This window comes from Pezoporus flaviventris, unplaced genomic scaffold (assembly GCF_033815535.1).
Source record: "Pezoporus flaviventris isolate CSIRO_AGI_PZ_B2104156 unplaced genomic scaffold, CSIRO_AGI_Pfla_v1 ptg000015l, whole genome shotgun sequence".
NCBI classification, from domain to species: domain Eukaryota; kingdom Metazoa; phylum Chordata; class Aves; order Psittaciformes; family Psittacidae; genus Pezoporus; species Pezoporus flaviventris.
The window spans coordinates 40,975,183-40,992,193 of NW_026892563.1; the positions used below are offsets into that span (position 1 = coordinate 40,975,183).

General features: G+C 42.6%; 1 protein-coding gene across 11 annotated transcripts in view; it reads right to left on the minus strand.

Moving 5' to 3' along the window:
* The window catches only part of LOC133269699 (rap1 GTPase-activating protein 1-like), a 40,944-nt gene extending 25,023 nt beyond the window's left edge, over window positions 1-15,921 (minus strand). For 2 of the 11 annotated variants that reach the window (XM_061454285.1, XM_061454284.1), the window contains exons 1-7: window positions 12,863-13,343; window positions 9,680-9,773; window positions 9,026-9,061; window positions 7,211-7,258; window positions 6,063-6,101; window positions 5,791-5,982; window positions 455-558 (exon numbers count right to left, since the gene is read on the minus strand). In XM_061454285.1, coding sequence (XP_061310269.1) covers window positions 455-558; window positions 5,791-5,982; window positions 6,063-6,101; window positions 7,211-7,258; window positions 9,026-9,061; window positions 9,680-9,773; window positions 12,863-13,221 — 872 coding nt within the window. In that variant the 5' untranslated portion in view covers window positions 13,222-13,343. The other 9 variants (XM_061454287.1, XM_061454286.1, XM_061454291.1 and 6 more) reach the window with 8 other exon arrangements.
* Window positions 15,922-17,011: the final 1,090 nt, after the last annotated feature.

The window sequence follows — 17,011 nt, forward strand, 5'->3', positions numbered from 1 at the left end:
GTTCATTCATCAGCTCTCTCTGGGTAATGGCTCTGCATGGAAGCCCTAAAGGTTATGGCACATTGTAAGCTGTCCTGGGAAGATAAAGAACATTCTAGCTCACCTTTAAGGGAGCCTCAGTCTCCCTTAAGGCCTGGGCTAGGCTGCCTTCCATCAGGAAATCCATATTCTCCTAGAGAGTACTCGTGTGTCTCTAAGTAAGCAGAATAAACAGAAAAACTTCCTTTTTGAGAGGAGAACAGATGTTCACCCAGGAACTATAAAGATGCGCCTGCAAACATGACTTCAGCTTCCTAAAAGAAACTGCTAAGAGAAACTTAGAGGGGAAGCAAGAACAGAAGGCTCAAAGGTTTCTTTGCAGTCCACTGCCGGAGAAAGACGTGAGATTTGCACCCATATTGAGAAAGCTCAAGGTAAGGGGATAGACACACACTTCAACAACAGGCACTATTACCTGAGCAACAGGCGTAGATTTTCCTGCTTCTCAATCTGCTCATACTTCACAGAAAGTACCAGGTAGCCCAAGGACATGTCACTGGAGTAAAAGTTCTGGTGCTCCTGAAAACAGAAAGCCAAAATGCTTTATTCCCAACATGCTCCCCAGGGAAGTTTACCAGATTTTTTGCATACAACTTGTCACCTAAGAATAGCTGATTTTTTCTTTGACTAGCAACAGGCATATGCTGTCTCCCAGCCCCCTTGATGATCAGTGCATAAGCATATTAATCAAAGCTCATCCACTCTCAGCTCAGTTTCCCCTCAGCAGTCCACCATCATAAAGGCTCCTGAGAAGGAATAGCATGAGAACATTCAGCAACACATTTTGAAGAAATCAATTTTCCTGTCAATAAATGTGTATCTTTCACAGACTTTCCCTCTATCCATTCAGGCCCTTCAAGACCAAGTAGTGGTCTCCAGCACATTCAACTGGATGTGGTCATGGGAACTTTCTATACAAATGAGTAATGGCAGGATCATTATACCAAGTGGCTGGCCTGTAAGAGCACTCGCATCTCAGTGAGGATGCATCAGAGGTTCAGGTAACTTCTTTGCAGATGAAGACTGTTCTCAGCAGTGCCACTAACACTACTTACACTAAAGCATAAGCATGGCTCGAACAGAGAGCGTCATTCAGTCAAACAATGAACTGCAATGCAAACGTTTCCACAGGCTCTATATGCAAGCGGCTGCAGTCATACATTTCTCCTGGGTATACAGCCAACGGCCTGGGTATAACGATATATATTTTATATACTGAGACAGATAGATACAACATATATATCAATATATATGACCTTTAACCTCAAGTGGTTAGAGGCCTTTCAACAAGGGATGTGAATGGAAACCTCTAGAACAATAAGAATACTACACAGGTGGAATCATCCAGAAATGCTTAGATCACCCCCATCTTTCTAGTGGAAAACCACCTTATGGCTAGTTTTTGGAGCTGGCTGCTGTAGAAACTCTGACCAAAGAACTGAGACTGAACTCATGCTTTCAGCAAACAGTCCAAATTATTAGATTTGGGATATAAGCAGGACATAGAGACTATCAAATGTCATGCAGGGGATCCAATTCTCTTTGCATTAGATTTGATTAGATTAATAACTTCCTCTCTTGCTGCTAATAAGAACTTCTATTGAAAGGGGCAGTACTACATTCCAGTATTCAGCCTCCAACCCAAGAGAATATAATGAGATCTGTATCACACTTTTGAGCTAGCACCAATGGAAGCTGGGGTAGGACCCCTTCTCAGCAAAGAAAAGTAATAATAAATAAATAAAAATAAAGAATTTCCAAACCAAAACAGTCTCAGCTACCCTACAGCAGGCAGAATTATCAGTGCCTCCTTACGCCTCAGCACCATGCAAACATGTTATACAGCAATCTGCTGATAGTGGAACCAGGAATGTGTCCAGAGAGATCAGAATGTGTCCAGAGAGGTCAGTGCAGAACCAGTTTAGGCAAGAGAAAACAACGTACTAAAACCCAAGGTTTTCTTTTGGAATCTCCTGCAGACAGTTGATGTACGTCAAGATACCCAGCTGGATTACCCACTCGTGGATCTGTAGGAAAAAGAAGCTCTGTCCACTCACTGAGAAGTCAGATGCTCCCAGGAGATAAAATGCAGAGACTTTAATGGGGAGCTTGATTCCTCAATTCCACAGGTCAATTGCTTCACAGAGAGCAGGCACCATTTGCTATCTGGCTTGTTGATATACTTTCTAATCATAGTGCTGTCCATCACCACCTTACTTGAAAGATACATTCAAAGCACTCTGCATATATTTTAGCGTGTACAAACTCTTTTCTGGTATACACCAAAGGCTTTATGCTGTTTGGTTGTAGAAGTGTTTGTCATGATCAAATTAAATGGGAGAGAGAGATTTGCACAGCCCTGCAATTAATGAACGGGCTGTTCTACCACCAGAATAGCAGTCATCTCAAATCAAAGAGAGAGACACTTGCAACCTGAGAAGACAGCCAGGTAGCATGAAGTAAGTAACTAGGATTGCAAGACTCAGGGGAAGCATCACAGGAAGCATTCTTGCACATGACACAAGGGTGTTGAGCACTGGGACAGTAAGGTAAGTGTCCAGTTGTACAGTCAGAACTTGCAAATTTGGAATATGTTCTGTGAAAGGAACACTCCAGACACACAAAAAAATAATAAGAAGAACTCCATAGGAGCAAAGTGTGTCATTTGATCAAAGAGTTGCTCCTCTGATGGTTCCTTCCTCAGCTTTTTTTGCCTAGAAAACATAGGTGGTCTGTTCTTTCTCTGGTGGATCGCAACCTCTCTCAACACACTGGTGAGACTGGCTTTTGCTGTGGGAAAACTCTGAACTCTTTTTTCATATTAGTCATAGTTCTGACTCACTGTGAAGTAAAGATACAGCTAGTGAAATCCTGATTATGTGGGTGGACAGAGAGAAACCAGTCCCCTCTCTGCAGAGAAGGAAAAAGAATAACTAAGACCACAGTCACTACCCTGAACCTGCAGGTGAAGATGATGCTACTGACCTTACTTTAAGTATTAGAGTCCTTATGTCATTGTCCTCACTTCCTCTCTGAGACAGAAAGAAAAACAAACAAAACCACACAAGAACTGCCCAGAACTGCCCTGCTACTGACTTATGGGGAAGAAATTTCATGGCTTCTGGTGCTAGCATCGTCCAAACAAGTGGGTCCTGGAAAAGATAAGGTATAAGGTAAAGAGCAGCAAACAGAGTAACGTGGCTGCTAGCTGCAGTGTTCAAACCACAGGAGTCCAGACTGATCTGCTACACAAATCATTTGTCGTGACTGAACTTATGTTACTTGGGAAGAAAAGATGAAATCCAGGGAATCCCAAGGCTGACAGGACAGTTTATTTCTCCATGACCATGACTTTCAGGACACTAATACATTTTTGGGATGTGAACAAGAATCAGGTGCAGTAGTCATTGTGTCCAAGCTGAAGAACGGCAGACTCCAGGAGCAAAAGAGTATGTTCAATGGGCAGTTGAAATTTAGAATCAAAGAGATACATGAATCAAAGAAGTCATAGGCTCAGGTGGATGTCCAATAGAGGCTTTAAGGAAGAAGATGGCACAATGCCACCAAAAACCAAGACTAGAGGTCAGAACAAAGGAATAGGAGCCAAAGCCTGAAATTAACTGCAGCCAAATTTAACACTGAGCTAAAAAAGACCAAAAAATGGGACACAGGCTTCTGAGCCTGGTATGTTTCATCAGCTCTTTTAGCAATAGTAAGCCAGAGAACACAAAAAGGTCTTTCCAGGACTCAAAAGTCATTAGCCCGTTCTCTTCCATCAAACAACTGAAAATAATAAAAAACAATTAACTTTGAAAAAGCTTGGCAACTTCTCATCACCTGGTAAAATACTGGGATAATTTCATCCCTGAAGAAGGAAGAAAAGCAGCCTTGGTGGCCGAATGATTATGTGATGACCTACAGGAATATTATGATACTTGACCATCTAAAACTATCAACAGTGATAGATAACTAAAATCTCACAATACTGAGTAGGCAGCATCATTATCACAGTTGTTGATATACTTGAAGACTTCTTGTTGGAAAAGCTCAAGGTATTGTTTGTCAGTCAGATGACAACAAGGACCAAGACTCTACTGCAATTGTTGTCACCTGCAGAGTCACTAAGGCTGAGCTGGTACTGAAATAATACCTGATAAGGTTGTCTTCTTGCAGGCCCTCCTGCATCTCTGCTCTGTCTTGGGCTTGTCATGACAGGAAAACAGTAACAAGCTCCAAAACACATGTACTTGCATACCAGAGGAAAATGATTATGAATATGAGAAGACTTGCAGTCTCAGCAAGTTGGAGAACACGTTTACTAAAAGCACAGACTTGTAGTGAAGCAAAATTAGAGACACTTTAAAGTAACAAAAAAGATCATCACAGTTACACCTAATAATAAAAATGTCCTTTGACTACTTCAAATAGTTTCCACCTCTTTATCCTAGGTTAAGCTAGAATTTCACACTAATAACTTAAGACATAGCTCCTTCTACTGAGAATACTCCATATTCAGAGCACTGCAGCAGCAGCACTTAAACCAGCACAAGGAAAAGACAGCATAATGGAGAAATACATGACCACATATGAACGTATGGCAAGAAAGCTTCTCTCATCAACATCATCAGCTTCAAGTGCTTGTGAAACTGCATCCTAAGGTTCTCTGTCTGGTATTCCCAAGGTATACCTTTATTAAATCCTTCCTGGCTTAAAGCTACTTCTCTTTATTATAGTCTTGAAAACAACACAGACATTGAATAATTCCCACAGTGTAAGACACGAAGTTTTACAACCTTCTTATCTGTCAGCTAGAAGGGAAGCCTCCACAAAGGACACTTTACAAACATCATATTAATACTGGTTTCTAGTGTTGAATACTACACAAGACCATTCAGACAAGCCCAACTACCACAGAACAGGTCCTCAGCATTGCTCAAAGGTTCACCTCTTCCCTAGTTTTGAACTTGTTAAGCAGTTGCAGAGGGAGACCACTGAATAAGATGCCTTGCAAGTATACCTGTCAGGCTTCTTATCTCCCTATGCCTTGAACCGAATCTCAGATGAGAACATGAGTTTGTTCTCACTTGTTCTTGATGGCTAATATCATCCTGAGATCTAGTCTGGGAATCGATCAATTCCCTGAACAGGCTAAAAGACCTTACTGGCCAGGCAGCAAACATCCACTTTGGGAGGCCAAGCTCTGTTTCTCTCTGTCAGACTGGAACTCAAGGAACACTTAGCACCAAACTAACTTAAATCAAACAACTATAAAGCACATCATCCAGTTTCTTCATGAACATTCTGTGGTGACTATACTTGCTATTGAGAAACATGAACCATTTTGCTTACTACTGAGGGGCTTGCACTCTCAGTTCTGAAGTCCCTTCTAAAAACAGCACTATCTCAATTCTCAGTACTATTACACTTTTTCCCTTTTTATCATCCCAAAGTTGTCATCTGTCATGGAGCCTCAGAAGAGCTTCTTAACCAAATATAAGCATTTCCTGTACAAACCTTTCTCTTCTGTTAGCACATAGGATGTTGCTATGTAGCACATATCACAGAGCAACAGGACCAACTTAAAACAGTATAGGCCATATAGTTTGTACTTCATTTACATTAGCTTATGGCATCATGAGGAATTGAAATGCAGCAGCGGTGCAGTTATTTCTAAGTCCATCAGAAAAAGCCTGAGATGCATCTCAGCCCTGAGGCTGGGTGGGCAGAGAAGGCTCTGAAGGACACCCTTACCTTCCCCAGGAAATGTTTGCGGTACAGCTTGGCTGTAGGGTCACTTTCCAGTTTCACTTTACCACTCCAGGGAAAGGGTGCATCAGACAGAGTTGGACTCGAGCTGGAGAGGTTGTGGCTCGTCCCTTCAATCCAGTAGCCCCCAAACTGGGGTAAGATAATGAGAGGATATGGCCACCCTTTCTGTAATACCTATTTGGAAGGACAGAGAACATGAATGCTGACAGGCCAATAAGTCCAAGGGAAAACAGAGGAGAGCAGTACTAACTCACCTCATGGATGCTGGGGTAAGGAATATACTCCTCTTCTGTCTGAAATCAGAGAAGACCATTAGTAAAAATGCACATCTTTTAAAGTGTTATGAATTCCTGATGGTGCAAACTGTGCCCTCAGCTTCCATTCTGCCCTAGTTCATCTTTAGAGTTTTACTTTAGGATTTAAGGTTAGGCTCCATTTTCCAGGTCTCAGCAATATAGAACTTTGAGAACAATAAATTTAGGAATCGGATTTCACCCACCTTCCTCTTTGAAACTACACAGAATACAGGCATACAAAATGAGGAGGTAGCCAAACTATAGGGAAATTGGACGAGGTTAGGAGTAAGAGCCATTCTCCTTTCCTTCCACACAGTGCTAGACAGCTGCTGTTCTTCTGCAGACAGAGATGACAGTAGGGATGGTAGAAATAGTACTGTTATTGACAGTGGGATCAAGGTTGTGTCATCTCCATAGCTAGACCTGAGGTATACAACTGAGCAGTCCTGAGGCACCACAGTAAGAACAGGAGCAGTATCTGAGCCACGTTATGGCAGTTGGATGCCCCTTCCATCACCACAAAGAGCACTGACTATCTCTGTCAGAATTCAGCTGTATCAGTTCTTTATGTGGCTTCTTTTTAAAGTCATTCCAAGATTAAATTTGATGTCAAGGTTGATTTTAAGGTTACTGTGCCTGAGTTGCGACTGAAGAAATGGAGAAGAAGATTTCAGACTTTGAAGTTGTGAATCTGTTCTTACTGGCCTAATATTGAGGGAAATACACCAACTTTCTAGTAGCATCTCTATGAGTCCTCAAGGAGACTAACTGAAATAAATGCAATGGGGTTTCAAAACTAATATTACAGCTTTTCAACTGAATAAATTTTAAGAAATTACTTACTCAAAGCTAAGATTGTTAATAATAGGAAACACCTCTTGGAACCACTTAAATTTGTAAAGGAAAGTGTTGATTCTATTTCAGCTATATAGTTTCACCCTCTTGTGCAACAGCTTCAAGGAAGAAGCAGAAAAGAAGGCAAGTACGTATGCATTCTTGGGCTGCATGTAGGCTCCCTGTTCACCCCAAGCTGAAAATACACTGCAAGGCAGGTCAGTAATTTGTCATTCTCAGCAATTTAGGAGGCAACAACAACTTGGCCTGACCTTGAGAGGAGCTGGAAGGGAACATCTTTGCTCGTCCAGACGACTTCCCTGGAAACATAAAAGTCACAGACAGTGAGCCCTATGTTTCTGATTCTGCTGCACTTACCCTCAGTGTCCTTCTCCGTATCTCCAACATAAGTAATTGTCTGTCTCCATAAACTTCTATTTTGCGCAAGTTTGGAATAAAGATGAGGAGTAAAGCCAGAACTTGGCCAGTCCTTTAGTTTGACATCAAAACTGGAAAGCTCCAAGCTCCCCCCACTTTACACCTCTTTAAAAGCAGAAAGCTCTTCTTTCAAGAAACTGCTATCATACTTCAGGAGCAGTTATTAATTCTTCTAGTGCAAGCCAGGTGACAAAACAAGCTAAATAAAAACCCCTTATCTCTTAATAATGGGCAGCTAAGAAACTAATCTAGATGAGAAATTAGTTGGTCTGCATTTGTTGGAAATTCACATCAGTTCCTTCTGTTATATCTCTTAACTAAAGAGATAAAGAGGTTCAAACCCAGTGAGAGACAGCTTTCATATGGTAAGCTGGGAACTGATAAACACCGAGAAACTTAAGCAACAGTCTTCCAGCAAGGGAAGCCTGCTTCCTTATACAGATTCCAAAAGGCCTGGAAAAGATTGTCACACCTTTCAACATGCTCTTGAACTGAACAAGAAGCTCTGCACACTCCAGCTCACTTTCTAGCAGAGTTAAATGAGTTAGCCATGCTTGTTATTCTAAAGTACTGAGAACATATCCCATAGTTTCAGTGTCAGTAGAGTGGTTTCAAGACCTGTATCTGTATACACATGAATACACAGAAGATACACCTTCAGCCCCTCCCTCCTTCCCTTTTCCTTTCTAGTCTGTCAAATAACTCTACACGTCAGCCTCATAACTCTATACTGAGTTAGGAAATGCCCAGCATTTTGCTGGTACTTTCCACCTCCTCACTTTTGCAGTCCCACCAAAGTCTTGCATTTTCCTCAAGCCCATAATTTGATCACCCAAATTCCAGAAAGTATGTTAATTGTTTCTTATAAGTTTAATTCCTGCACATAATAAAAAGCAGGAGTTATGTGCCATGTTACGTGTTATGTTAGGTCAAAGTTAACCACAGCATTTTAAAGAATGTTGTAGCGTTCAGAACAAATCTTGGTAGTCTCCAAGAATGCCCTGTGAACAAATCATCTGAAAATTCAGTTTAAGGAATTTTTTTTATTTACATATATAACACATTATTACATCACGATCTTTTTGTTTGGTAGGCAGAGTTGAGGTTTTTTTCCCCTTTTACTCTATTTTAATTTTATAATGTAATATATGCAACTAAATGCACATGTTTCCATGAGAGAATTAAGCCAGAGTCCTCCTGTCTTCCGCAAGTTACAGACAGGGTCTGCAGTAGTTATTTATTAAACTGGCTGACCTTACTAAATACAGTTATGTTAACATCCCATTGATCACCTGTCATTAGCAGCTGCCACCCAGCAGATATATAGTTTCATGGCAAAGATGCCAGAGATACCTTAATGCAGCTTTGATTTTCTCTCAGAATCGCACTTCTGTAAAGGACACAACTATAATAATTTGTGTCTATTGCTTCCATCGTGATGGCTGGAGAAATGAACACAGGAAAACACTTCTGAAACCCCATTCAAGAGCAGGTACGAAAGCTTGGGCCTAGAAGAGCTAAATATTCTGCAAGCCCAAATTAAAGGGTATTAGGTTTGAAGCAGCACGACAAATAGGAGCTGATAATTCAGCTGGCTATGAAAACAAAATCAAGAGATCCCAAAGTTTGACAGAATAACTTCTCCTTACCTGCATTTTTTCAATCATCTCAAACAAGTCCACAGTCTGTGAAAAGGAAAAGACAACAGGGAAAACAATCTGAACATTTGCAGAAGCTAGCATTAGCTTCTGTGGTAACCCACAGGTTAGTGAAGGATCCAACAGCTCTTTCCCTGTTTTGGCACAGAAACTACCTGCTCACTGAAGACAAGATTAAATCATCCTTCTTTAGCGATAGCATCAACAATACAATTGGCCAAATAGTCTTCGGCTTGGTTGCAAAAGTTTGACTTGGAACCTGACTGGACGGGTATCAGGAATTTCTCTCTTTCAATGGGTCAGACTACCAACTTGATACAGCATAGCATAAGAAATGATTAAATTAACAAGTTTAGGATTCTTACAGAAGTGGGCAACTGTAGCTATAACACAGAATCAGCGAGGCTGGAGAAGACCTTTAAGCTCATCCAGTCCAACCTCTAGCCCAGGACCACCAAGCCCACCACTAACCCATGGCACTGAGGGTATGTGAACACTTCCAGGGATGGTGACTCCACCACTAACCTGGGCAGCCTGTTCCAGTGCCTGACTACATGCATGCACACGAGCTTGCTTTAGTCACTTCTGCTCAATGGTTCAAGGCACACCCCAACCCTGAGCCACAGGAACATGGACTGCCTTTACCTTGTTGGGGACAGCAGGAGTGAGAGCACATGGAAAGCCTTGGATGGGAGAGTCTATAACATCACTGAAGCAGCGCTCCCCCTTCTCAGACCTCCTGCAAGAGAGAGGCAGAACAGGTAGAGGGGAAAAAGAAAGAACTTCTAACTCTTGGAGAAATCAAGATGCCAGTGCTTGCCTGCATTGCCTCCTTTGCCTTCTGCTTACTCTTCCTCTACCCAGACCATTTCTTGCCTATGAGGAAGCTGTCATTCCCTGAGAGATTCCCAAAGCTGCCTTAATTTACCACTTGCCACCTGCAAACACCGTGGATGTAACAGCAACAACCTCCCCACCCTGACAGTTCTGTCTCTGTTCACATGCACTATTTTCCTTACAACTGCCATGTAAGTGCTGCATGATCTTTTTCGCCAAGTTCCTCCTCTATTAAAGATTTGCAGCAGAATTAAAGTTAGGTCTCATGGAAAGCTTTGGAGTCAAATCTCAAAACTGAACCATATTAAAAGAGCTGAAAGCTCCGAAACATCTGAATATGAGCAGCTAAAGAACAGCCCCAGTTGTCACAGTCTAAGTACTAGTCTCCAAGGCAGGAGCATAACAGGGATGGTGCTAGAACAGAACCAATACACCCTGCAGGAGAGATGCAGACACAGTTCTGTGTTTCCACTGCTGGTAAAGCCAGCATGCCCAGGCTTTTGTCTGCACATCTTCTATTGAAAACTTATTCTGGCCCCTGCGGGAGCAGCAGTGTACACAAATCGCAACAGCATTTGCTTGATTTCATAGAAGAGAAGACAGAAAAGCAACTCAAACAGTAGTTTAAAAGACATATATTGCATTGCCCATTGCACCATGGACAGTCTCACTGCTGCAGCTCTATTACTGTTAGTTAATAAATGTCCCACACTATTCAGTTTTTACTAGCAGTCACAACTGGGGTTTAAGTCATCGTGAAGGTCACACAGGTGGAGCTTGGAACAAAAAAGCAAGTTTCTAATACAAGAGACAAGACTCCACTTTGTAATGCAAGCATGAATACGGTTGTTATGTGATCAGATAATGCAGTGATGAACTGCTATCCTCTAGCTGTTAGATGCATGACTCCTACTGCATCCTACTGCAGTTTCTTCCATACTAAGAAATTGGTATTTATAAGTCATGCAGACTCTTGCTTTGAAACCAGTGGCTACAGTCCCTGTTGTATGGAAATATAAGGTACTTCTGCAATCAGGAAGCTACATTCTATTACAAGTTCCATCTACATCTTCTATGCCCACTAATTTTCTGACAATTCACAACTTATTCTAGTAGCCCAAAGGCATCGTGTAACTTGCATATAGGCTGATCGACACAAAATAACACAATGCTTCCATCCCATTATTTTCTCCTGAAATTCAAATGACAGAGATGTCATTTAGACAGATGCAATGCATTTAGAGATTAAAGCCATAATGTATACAGGAAAGAAGATGTAGGAGTGAGTCTTGATATCCTCAAATAAATATTAGAACAGTTAGATGGCAAGTTTATTCTAAATTAATATTATACCAACACATACTTTATTTATCATCCTAGTCATTTACTTGAAGTATGTTTGGGAGTGATGAAATTGATGCCCAAGGCAGCACATGAAAGATTTTATTGTTTCTTTTAGAAACATGAAGTTTCTGTTCTGTCAGCCCTGGAAAGGGTAAGAGCTTAATTTGATAAGCTCTCATTTTCAGAAACTAGCCAACCCCAGAGAAGTATAATAGTAGAACTTCAGTGCAACTGGATACCCCTGGGCCTTGTTCCATGCTATAGTGCTTTTCTTTGGCATGGCACTGGTTTCAATCCCGAATCATTCAGTAAAGAGTAGAATGCACACGTGCATCATGGAAATTTCGCAGCTCCTACCTGAGGTCAGTGTGGTCAGTCCTGCCCTTGTTCTCTCATAAATTCATCCCTACACTTTGGACTGACCTGAGCTCTCAATGCAGCAACTGCTCCTGACCAGCCAATCCTGGTACAGTTCTGTGGTCAAACAGAGATCAAACAGATGCCAATAGATGCCAGCAGATGCCAAAATCAGTGGTCTTACCATACGCATGGAGATGCTCTCAATTCTGTATGATCCCAGATTAGAAATGTGCTGGGGGACTTTAGAAGTCCAGGAGAATTACTTAGATTTTATGTTATCTTATTTCAAAATACCACAATTATTCGCAGTCATTGTAACTATTGCTTCAAAGCCCATTTGTGAATTTGGAACTTTCGGAATGAAAAGCACTAAGCTTTTTGTTATAGAAAGAACAGAATGCCATCCTCCTGGAAAAGGAAAGCAAATCGCAGGCTGAGACAGGAATATGCACATGTGAATCTACACTTGCTGAAGCTTAATTTTTAGGAAATGGCAACAAGGGGAAGCAGAAGACCTGGAAAATGCTGCAGACTAAACTAGGATTTTACTAGTGGCAGGTAGCAGTACATTGATTTCAAGCAGGTAGCCAAACTAAAAACAGGCACTGCTGATCCACTGCTAAAGACTCCACTCTCAATTCTGAAGTACAAGAATCCCTTCTGCAGACTTCTAAGCCACTGCCTCCACACACACAACTCTGCTCATGCCCTGTATTCCCGTATTGCAGCATCCTCTGCTATTTCAATCCTGGGATCTTTCTATACAGCTCCCTCAAAATAATTCCCACCTGCTACAGCTGAGCCAGTTCAATAACCAAGTCAATGCTAGTATTTATTCTCTGAGAAATACAAATTGGCCTTGACAGACTTCACACATCCCTTCATCCATCTTTCCTAAGCTTTTCAGGTGTAAAGGGGATCTCCTGCACTCTGAACAGGCGAGTTCCCAAATCATCAGCTAACTATTTTCCTAACAGTTCACAAGGAAATGGGTGTATACCTATTGTAAAAAACCTTTGCTAATCTGGAAGCTTTCCAGCAGGAAAAACAATACAGCATGATTTTCAGCTAATGATGATTATGATTTCAGCTAACAACAGTCAGTACAATAACTGGTGTCCCAGCCTGAGAAGTGATCCTTGCAATGAGACACTAATGCGTGTTTTTTAATTACTCAGCGCTCACACACAGATCCCTAAAACTCCAAAGAACCAATTCCATTCCATTTCTGCCCACAGCCTCTGACCTCCCGTTAGGAACCTCACTTCCAGCCGCACCAGTACCTACCCTCCGCAGGCTCCGGCAGGGAAGCCGTGCTCCCGGGAAGACATGCCGGGCTGCTCCGCTGAGTCAGCTCCCGGGTTCCCTCCTCGGGAGCCTCCTCTCCTCCTGCCTCGCCATGGAGAAGGGCACAGGCTCCCTCCCGGCTCCCAGCAAAGCCGCGGCTCCGCACCCCTCCTCTTCCTCTCAAGCCGCGCTTCAAAGGAGAGGAAGCAAAAGGCACCTAAAGCCGGGACCGGGCCCCAGCCACGCCAGCGGCACCGGGGAACGGAGAGAGGAGGGGGAAGAAGATGAGGCAGCGGAGGATGGGGTGATGACTTCCCCCCCTCCTCTCTGCGGAAGAGCAGTTCCCCTACATCCTTCATGGGTTATCCATGGATGGTCACAACCTGCGGGAGCGCACTGCTGGGACAGCCGAGCCGGAGAAGCTGTCTTTCGGGGAGTCAGTGATGGTAAGACAAGCAGTGTTGGACAAGGACAGCAGAGGGTTCCCCCATTCAACTCTCATGTAGGGTAAGATCTCTTCCCCAGAGTGGGAAAAGTGAGCATCAAGGCAATCCTCTACAACTTCCGATTCCGGTCAAGGGAAGACTAACAGGATACCAAACCCACTAGCCCTTGGTATGTGGAGCTGATGCATATCAGGTACTAGAGATTTAGCTTTCCATTCAAATAGCTCTCTGATCTAACATGTAAGCTGTTCTCTAGGGAAGCTCAAATTTTGAAGGGTCAGAAACATGTATTTTTATTAACTCATCAAAAAGTGAGAGTAAGATCATGATTTTCCATTGCAACAATACATACACTTGTGTTCAAATAAGAAAACAGCTCCTCTAGACACACTTTTTTCCCCTATGATTCCAAATTTCATTCTACAGGATGATGTAATGTCTCCTCTTCACATCAGGACCTCTAAAGGCAGCAGCTACTACCTTTTGCCAAGTGTCTGCCTCACACTGGGTTTGTTCTAACTCGTGAAGGGGACAGTAGGAAATGAGAGACAGGATTTGACAGAGGAACCAGGTCTTTCCATTTCCTCTTGTCTACATTCCCCCAGCCCCAGCAAATCCGATGCTGGAGTAGGGGCTAACTAATTCAGCCCACCTCCTTGCTCCAGCCCAGGTACCTTCCAGATGGGTCCAGGGCACTGAATACAACTGCTGCTTTCTGCACAGGCAGTTCTTACTCATTCACCTGGATCTCTGAGCAGAGATGTGACTGGGCCAAGGCAAAGAGCCAAGCTTGCCACTTCTGCTGCATCCAGGAAAGAGGAAGAGACATTATTTTCTGCTGTTAGAGAGGGCTGCCAGCAGTAACAACTGCCCTCCCCCATCCCAGGGTCATTAGCAGCAGCAATAGCAAGCCTGGCCATGGAGAAAACAAACTATACAGAGGTTGTTCTGCCATTCTTCGGCAGCTTGCCACTATAGACAAGAGCCAACTTTGTTTCCGTACTAAACAACACTGGGCTCAGCTTTCATTTAACCGTCTCACAGCTTTACCTAACCTCCTGTGCGATTCCAGTTGGGTACAAAACACTGAAGACTCACAAGCAAACCAGCATAGTTATTAAATACCCTATTTACTGATCAGTTTCCTTTAGAAATAAACATATGAATAAATCACTGCCGCCCGTAAGCAAATCATAGGCCCCCTTTTCACTTACTTATAATAAAGCTAACAATTGTCACTACTTACACAGCTGATGCAACAATATCACCTAAACGAGACTTCAGTAGCACTAAGTAGATTCAGTTCCTGTTGATACTTGCATTCTTAATATGACTAATTCAGCGTACTTGTAGTCCTGTGTTGTAATCCATATATTGGTCTGTATTTGCATAGATCATTATGCATTTTATAGTTACTGTGTGTTTTAGCAACTGTCATACAAGTTTCTGTTCTTTCAGGTTATCTTTGTAGGTATGTTAATATATGGATTACAGTAATTGGTATCTATAACTTTTGCTGTTTTCCCAGGTTTTTTAAACAGTTTTACCATTCTCACAAATGCATTAGCATTTTCTCTTCCTCACATAGGAAAAGTCTGTATCAACTGCAACACAAAAACTGATCTCTGCAATTTCATTAAGTCATTATGAGAACATCAGAAGGTCCACAGAAACTGTGCAACACCACAGAAACACAGCAGCATATCCTTCAAGGGTAAGGTCTTCAGGGCAGAAAGTGTATTTTTTTGTGTTTTACTGGAATATTACACTCGGTCCCCACAAACTCATAGATGCACACACACAAACATATGTGTTTTCACATCAGCTGCTTCCACAGATCTACGCACACAGCTTCTAAATATAGTACTGAGCATGCAGAGACAGCACCTCCCACTGCCCATTTGCACCCATCATTTTATGTCAAAGGTTGACAGAATCAGGGTGGGATTTCTTTGAACAGACCTTCATTCATGCCCCCCCCCCCCCATTTCTCCAGTTTGTCTCATTTCTTACGCAGACATCTGCTCTCCCCACCTCCACTCTCTCCAACTGCTTGTCTACATAACGCAGTATAGCACAATGTCTTTTAAAAACCACACAGCCACTTTCCTGCTGAGGCTGAAACTGCCCCAAAGTCAATCCATTACACAATGCCACACGAGCAGAAGAGATCTGAATCAGCCTTCCCCCCCTGCCCCCCTGCTATCTTTGCTCCCATTCCCTCTAGATGCAAAACATATTTAATTGGCATTGCAGGCAAGATGAGAATAAAACCAGCTAAGCTGTTCATCCCCTACCTGAGCAAGGCTCTCTCATCCCCAGCTGGTGAGCAGATGGAGACAGGGAACCCAGCTGCTCTCCTTTCCTTGCACTATCAATTATTCACGTAGGTTGCAGTGTCCTCCCTCTCCCTCCCTCCCTTTCTCTTCCGCTGCCCCCACCTGCAGATGAATGGAGGTCGGTGCTGTCATACTTGAAACTAGAGATCATTGTCGATGAAGAGCAGCCTGTGGAGCAGCTCTGCTTCTATGCAGAGAAGATTGGCCCTGGCAGAAGGGGCCAGACCGGCAGCTCCCTAGGTGGAGCACGGGCAGCCCTGTGCATATATATCCTGCTCCCTGCACTGCTAGTCCCAGACCTGCAGGGATGACCTTTACAAAGGAGAGGTGTTTTGGTGGCTTTGGTTGGTTGGTTTGGTTTTGGTTATTTTATTTCATTGTTGTTTTGTTTTTCTCCATAGCAAAGCGCAATTTTTCAGTCCTCTCAAGTATAATGAGAGTTATTTGGTGGCAGTGAACTGGGTCATGGAGATCCAGGTGTGTAGATCAGAGTATGAAGGGAAAGCAGCAGACTGGAAATACATGAGAAATGCTTCCTTAGTACTGACTTACTACCATAGCAGAGGCACTCAAAGAGGATAATCTGAGGGGGCAGGATAATACATTACTTTCTGCAACACTCTTGGTAATCCTGTGTCATGAGACTGACCTGTGGATTGGAATGATTGTTAGTCACAATTGTTTGTAGGTAATTAAAGAAGATCCTATGTGGTACAAGTCATAGGCAATGCTAAAATGAGTTCTGGCAGACGTAGCTGAAAGCATTTAAAGCATTTTGCCTTTGTAGAGGGCTGCTACCTACAACTGTGTGAATGCTTCAGATCTGTCTCAGACCAAAATTAGCTTTCATTCCTAGGCCAAACCACTCTATTTTGCACTGGAGTAACTCATTCTGGTCCCATCAGCCTGCTGGGGGGATCTCTGACTAGGTCATGTCAAACAACACTGATTCCTTCTGTTAATACTTCCCATGACCATAGCCATTGCAGAGGCACCACTGAGATACACACACACAAGAACCCATATCAGCGTACTCAAACAATAGGTCATCATTGGCTTTTCTGCCCTATTTAACTTCTCCGATGCTTTGAAAAAAATATCTGCATTAATTTTACCAGAAGTCATAAATTTTCCTGAAATTACATTAAAAAATAAAGTACCTAATAAAAAACGTTGGTATTGTAACCTCAGTTGCGAGTGAGACAACTCTTAAAAAGAGGGCACTGTAATTGTATCTGCAATTGTTTTAATTATGTTCTCTTCAAAACTTCATGGATCAAGATTGGTCAGCCTTTTCCCCACAGTTATGCAGGCTGGAAATGCTTTATTTTAATAAAGAAAAAGTAAGCACTTTGGCATTGAAA